The sequence below is a fragment of the Papilio polytes genome, unplaced genomic scaffold, assembly GCF_000836215.1.
Source record: "Papilio polytes unplaced genomic scaffold, Ppol_1.0 DF824180.1, whole genome shotgun sequence".
In the NCBI taxonomy this organism is placed as follows: Eukaryota; Metazoa; Arthropoda; class Insecta; order Lepidoptera; family Papilionidae; genus Papilio; species Papilio polytes.
In genome coordinates this window covers 1818657-1825639 of record NW_013525024.1, presented here as the reverse complement: position 1 = coordinate 1825639, position 6983 = coordinate 1818657, and the positions used below count along the sequence as shown (strand labels likewise).

The 6983-nt window shown below is 32.7% G+C and overlaps 1 protein-coding gene across 1 annotated transcript in view; it reads left to right on the top strand.

The window, feature by feature from the left end:
- The first annotated feature begins 6064 nt into the window (after positions 1–6064).
- The window catches only part of LOC106111007 (protein hunchback), a 2065-nt gene continuing 1146 nt past the window's right edge, over positions 6065–6983 (top strand). Inside the window, exons 1-2 of the mRNA XM_013292975.1 lie at positions 6065–6154; positions 6302–6977. Coding sequence (XP_013148429.1) covers positions 6065–6154; positions 6302–6977 — 766 coding nt within the window. The remainder of the gene's footprint in view (positions 6155–6301; positions 6978–6983) is intronic.

The following is a 6983-nucleotide window of genomic DNA, read 5'->3' as shown; positions in this document are numbered from 1 at the left end:
CGACAAAGAAACTTTATCGTTTTTAAACCAATAAAACTAATTACATCTTGATGTCTTTTGCTTGCATATGACGCGTAGGCGTCGGCGGTCTTGCATTAAGCTTTGGTTTATCGCCTTATCAGTATCACTAGCACCAATTGGCGTCTACACTATGCCAGTTATATGCATGCACTGATTTTGAGAACTGTGAGGACATAGTAGGAACTGTACTAGCATAATGGGAACTGAGTATCAAAATCATCGCTGGCATACAACTACAGCTAACTGGTATAATAAGCCAAAACTGTCAATGCCAGGGCAACGCAAATTTCCTCTTATATATTGTAATATAGAACAGGCTTGGGGCGAAGTTAGAATACTATCATTTATTTGTTTGATCCAGGAAATCTATAAAGGAATGTAGGTCACACATGTGAAGTTCTATGTAACAGTTTTTATAAACTAGCTTTCGCCCGCGACTCTGTCCGCGTGGTATAAAAACAACAAAATCAAGTAGCCTATGGGTTCTTCCAGACTATTCTCTACATCTATGACAAATTTCATTGAGATCCGTTCAGCCGTTTAGACTACAAACTTTAACAAACATCCATTCATCTATACTTTAACAGTTATAATATTAGTATGATAACTACGAGAAAATGTCAAAGAAAATGATTTAATTTTAATATGGCATATGTATATTTAACATTAAAAAATCTTATTTTTATAAGGCAAAAAGAGATATCTTAAATTAACTTATGTGTTATCTATATCTATACTAATATTATAAAGAGGAAAACTTTGTATTTTTGTATGTATTGAAATAAATAAAAAACTACTGGGCCGATTTAAAAAAATCTTTCACCATCAGAAAGGTAATTTATCTGTGAGTAACATAGGCTATATTTTATTATTACTAATGTTTAGGAACTATTAATAAACAGCGTGTTTCTGAACACCGGCGTTAAAAATTCACTAAACTTTAACTTTTCTCGGCTTACGCTACCTAAACCGTTAGAGGAATATAAAAATGATGTATGAAATAATTTATAGAGTTACATTACATTTAGTATTTTTAAATACATTAAGTTAAATGTAATTTTAAACTTCATCAGTAGTTAAGTCTATTGTCTAAATAAAAATAGAATAAAACTGCGCTTTTATAGAATTAGGGATATGCCACATGAGCGGCGCCGCAGCAATAGAGATTTTTGTAGAGCAAACTAGACATACTAGACTGTATTGATGTGCGACGTTTTTTGTGGATACGTTATTGTGGCATCTATTTAATATGAAGTCACAAGTCACGTGCTACCGAAAAGCTATTTATAAAATACTGCTTTGATATGAACTTCAACCACTGAAATGTAAAATCGCAAAAGCAGGAAAAAATAATTTAATTTTTGAATATACTTTAAAATTAATTTACTTGCAAAGTGTCCGTGGTAAACTATTACAAAAAAAATATTTTAATAATAATTTAAGTTTTTAATAATATGTACATTTTCATTATACGCTAAATACACGGCCAGATTTTGCACGTGTTAGAACAAGTTGCCACTTACATCGGCCATGAACTGTTTTTTACTTCACGTATTGTTAGCGCGAATGCAAAATATGCCACAAAAAAACAATTTTTTTATTCCACTCATAACGACTAATTTTTTATTCCAAAATTTTAGGATAATCATTTAGATACTCACATTAGTTCCAATGAGCAGTTTAAAACAAATAGAATAATATTAATATATTTAAAACATCATTATTTATATTTTAATAGCTCGACGTAAAAATATATATTTAGTAACATTACAGTATTCCCATTAATAGAAAAAAAATAATTACTCTGCCTATCCGTATTTGTTTAAATTTACTACATAAAAATAGTAAATATAACACTACATATATTTTTAATAGGTTTGAAAAAGAAGGAGGTTCTGAATTATATATATTTTTTATCCTTATATTATCTATCGACCGAACGTACACAGTCCATTAGTAAGCGTGGGATAAATAAATACTAACTTCCGTGTTATCAATAAATGATTTCTTAGTACTAAGATGATTAGTTATTCCATTTAAATGCCACTACACGACCACTAAAACATGACACTTATGTGCAATCAAATACGTAACATCCACATAATTCAATCCTTTTTCGATTTTCAAACTTACGGCCGAATTCAGAAACGAATGATAGACTCTTCGTAAACGTCGCTTACAAACGCATAATTTTTTTTATGAAATTTAAATTCAATCGTAATCTTAATATATACCCTAGTTCATATTTAAAGGTCGTTTCAAGGTTTGGCCGTTAGTGTGACTACTATAATCCATTCCATTCTATTATTGTGGAAAACCATTCAAGCACATGCATACTTCAAGTGTAAATCTATATCTGTACTATTATAATAAAGCGTAAACACACACTTCTTTGTTGCCTAAGATGTCAGCAACTACAGCATATTTTTGAATAATTATTTTTTTATTAAAAATCCCTACACTTGCGTCACGCTTTATGCTATATACTTTAACGCCATTGAACTTAGGGAGTAAATATTTTGGATAAAACCCTAATGTGGGAAAGAGACCATAACTTGCTGCTAACATCAAGGAAGCAAGGTTGCCATCATGTCATATCATTTTGACATTTGCAATTGATAATTTGATAAATGTAAAATTTTCATAATTTCATGCGGATGAAGTCGCACGGGAACAGCTAGTAATAAGTAAATATAGACAAATTCTGCTGATACTGTTACCGTAAAGAACTATCGTACTTCATACTAATGATAACATTTAGATGGAACGATTGTTTGGTTTGTTACCACGAAATTCAATCTAAAATATAATCTGAAAGAAGGCATAGGTTACTAAATAAGTCTTTTTTTATCCTGAAGATGGAATCGCGGGAAAAAGCTAGTTATTTAATTATTTATGTATGACTTATAATAAATAGCTACTACGTTAGATAATCAGTAATAGTTACGTTGAAGAATTTTTTGTCAAAAGAATAACAAAAAATATAATAAAAACTATCATGTCCTTCGTTGGTTAAAAAAGGTATTGTTTCACTGTTGCTAATCAAATCATTTTAAGTATTAGAATTAATTAAAAAAGTATTATTTTTAAATTAAAAAATAACTCAGAATTACTTATGCAGATGATGCAAAATGTTTTAATGCGTTAGTTTGTGTTAATTAAACAGATAAAAAATTATAATATAAGTCTCTTTTTCTAGTTTTTGTTCGACACTACTCGTACATACATACGGGATATTTTAAACAACGCAAAATCCTGTTAATACTAAAGTCCTTATAAAACAATACCAGTACAATCAAACAACTCGAGAATTTTAATAGAACGATCATTGAATTGGTTGTGGCTCCCTTTATGTATTAAAAAAAAAACACCGATATCTTTTTATAGAGCTCGCTCTCTTATTGGTCGCGTGATCGGTGTAAAAAGCTCACCGTCCATTCACCGCGCCTGTCCTTACAACACGTTTTTTATTTTAGCTTTTTTACGCCCCAACGATTCACGTATATGAGGGTGTTTTACATAAGTAACCAATCACATCAGATATGTTACGTAAAACCAATTTTAACTATTATTTTTTTCTAACGTATTTTTTTAGATAGTTTATTTAAAAAAATGATAATTTTACGTACTATATAGCCTAAGATTTTTTTAAGTACGCTGAAAAATTTAATTCGAAATTTAATCTCTAGTGTGACCTACAAAAAATTAACTGACATTAGCAACAATTTAAAACAAATTTTTGTCATAAACAAGGGACAAATAAAATTAACAAAAACCGTTAGACATTTGTTTTCTACAATACATGTGTTTTATTATTTTTAATGATGTATTTTCATACGTTAATCACCTACAACAAAAATAAATGGCTATTACAAAAATAAACTGCATTAAGACCGTTAACAATACAATAGCGTATCTCATTTGCCTGTAACTTACTCTTTTATTGCCAAATAATAACTGAATCGGCTCCGCTTTATTCTAACGGCGATCGGCAGCTATGAGACTTTATTTTTTTTTATTATTAATAGTACATAAACAATAACTTAATAACTTGATCCCCACCCACAGTAGCTTGACTCGTATTGGTTCAAATGAAAATAGGCTGTGGGGGTATGAACGAGACGGATGTATCGGGCAATAGTGTCGTTTCGCTCTCGAGAGAAAACTTCGTCGCCTTCAAATGTGAAATACATTTATCGATGTTTGGGGCATAAAAATTGACAGATCTTTTTTCAGTAGTTTGCGAGTTGCGGCAGCGGTCACATCGCATTCGGCCGTCGCGGCGAAGGGTTGTGTTTAAAACATCTTCAAACATTTTACGTGATTTTGTTTTTGAAAATTAGTGATAGATTGGACAAAGTGAAGTTTGAATATAAGTTATTCATGAGAACAATAGTTGTGTGCCGTGATTGTTAGTCAATATTCAGAATACAAAACGGAACGGTAAGGATTGTTTTTTAAGTCCTTTTTTTATTGTTGAATACATTTTTATAGTTACCAGTGCACTTTGTGCAATTAAATATAGGTTTAATTTAAAAAAAATATATAAGTTGTTAATACAATGTAAGCTTTAATATATTATTTTTTATTTTACATATAAAACATGTTAACACGCTTAGTAGTATTACGAAACGTTTTTATCTTTATTAACTAAAACTTCATTTGATTAATATCGGTAGAACCTAAGTTATAATGTGTGCCGTCGGAACGTTTGTCAATATTTAACAGTATCTTGTATTACGAAAAACTAATGGCTACGTGCTGCATATTGCGAATTTCGCTTTACCCACAAACACACGCTTCACATGCGGATTTTGCAAAAACAACCAAATTACGCAACCGATATATAGCGATAAAAACACGAACTACTTCAAAATCGTTGCGATTTTTATGAAAGAAACATTCGCAAAACCGATCAAAGCACGTAGTAAAAAACTATTGCATCAAAACTGCAGCGGAACGCGGAAAATTCACGGCCACTAAAACTCTTTTCTTCAATTTGCATTTACATTTACAGTTAAACCACAATTGTTCTTATTTTATTACATACTGATTTTTAAGTTCCGTTGCTTATTATTTTTTTTAATAATTGTAACACTTAGCATGCCAGTCACGAGATTTTTTTGTTTTTGGCATCGATATTTCCCTGGTTTCTGGCAACTTTTGTCTTGTGTTGCAAGCATCTAAATAGATACCTACACTTTTATCTTAATGGAGGAATTGTTTAATTAAATACAAATCAACGCGACCAGTACTGAACCTTTTCTCGATGTACTATTTATATTAGACTTGAGATTCAGAAGAAAGTTGATGTCTTAAACACTAATAAAAAGTACTCGCAGATATGATATTCGATCGGTTAAACAATTTTAAAATTTAGTTCCTTCAGGTATTGGTAACCCGGAAGAAACAATGTATTATTTATCTTTATAATAGGCAACTGGAATTAAATTCTACTTGCAGGACTTACCTTTAGTACGCATATTTCCTAAAGTAGTTCAAACGAAAATAGCTTGTTAAATTTAATATTTGCAATAATGCATTTTACACGTCGACCTACATTAATTACATCATTTTTGAATATTGTTTGTTTAACACTTAATATTATTACAACATTAGTATATTTGTTAACTACTTTATGGCGGCATCAATAATCACCGCATTAAGTTGACAAAAGGGCCGACAATAGTATTAATTTACATAAAGCTCTTAATTTGTTAGCCACTATAGATAAACATTTGCAGTATCCAAAAAGAAAAATACCGCTATTTTTTTGTTTTCGGATAAGAATGATCTTAAATGATATCATAAATCAATAGTTATAACCACTCCAAACTCCTTCTCCAAATTTACAGTCTAAACCTTCAAGAATTTCGCTGACTTAAGAGTTTTCTTAAGTACATTTCTCATTACTCGACTCTCTAGCATCAGTGCTTTGAAATACACATTGTACTTCCTGAAGGCAAACATTATTTCATCAATGGAGTATAATACCATATAACTTTATTGTTCAAGTTTTTCATTATTTTCAACTATTACAGGAATGCTGAGCTGTGCATCCCCGGCCGGCATGCCGCCCGGCCCCCACGCGCATTCTCCCAACTGGAGCTCGCTATTACAGCCCCCCACTATTGTAAGTATTATATATTAGATTTTAATTACATAGAGAAATGAGGAATCATTTAATTTTAATGAGTCTTATACCACCATATTAATACATTTTTGAACAGTGATATTAGTCGATTACTTTAGTATTCTATATTTGTGTTCATCTTTTTAGAAATCCGAACCAATGGAAGAGGGCGGCTTTGCAAAGGATCAAACGAGCGGATTCTACTCGGAAGGATTTCACAGCGCTTCGCCTTCCTCTTCGAGCAAGGATTCTAACGGTCACTCGCCGCGCAGTGTCGGCAGCGCCGGCGAAGCAATGCCTTTCTACGAAAACATGGCACTCAAAGCCAAAGCTAATCTCGGCATGCATTTGGGATCATATCAAAACGGAATGCCCTACAACCTGCTCACACCCCCTGGCTTTGAGGCTCGCCACAACGAGGATCGCGGTCATTCACCAGGTTACGAAACCTCATATTCTCCAAGAACATTAGCACCGCCGGTCCATGTATCCACACCTATATCAAGAGCCGACGCTACCCCGCCTAAATCACCACCTGGCTCACCGGATAGAGATCATGAGACGCGTTCGTACGAACGCTTCCACGATTCCGGATTCGATGGTAACCAGAATAAACCCGAAGGAGATGACGGACGCGACGGATCCGGTCTCGATGATGACTTCGACGAGGAACCCGGACTCAGAGTCCCCGCTGTCAATTCGCATGGAAAAGTAAAAACTTTTAAATGCAAACAATGCGAATTTGTCGCCGTTACAAAGCTAAGCTTTTGGGAGCACAGCAAGGAACACATCAAGCCGGAGAAAATGTTAAGCTGTCGTAAGTGTCCCT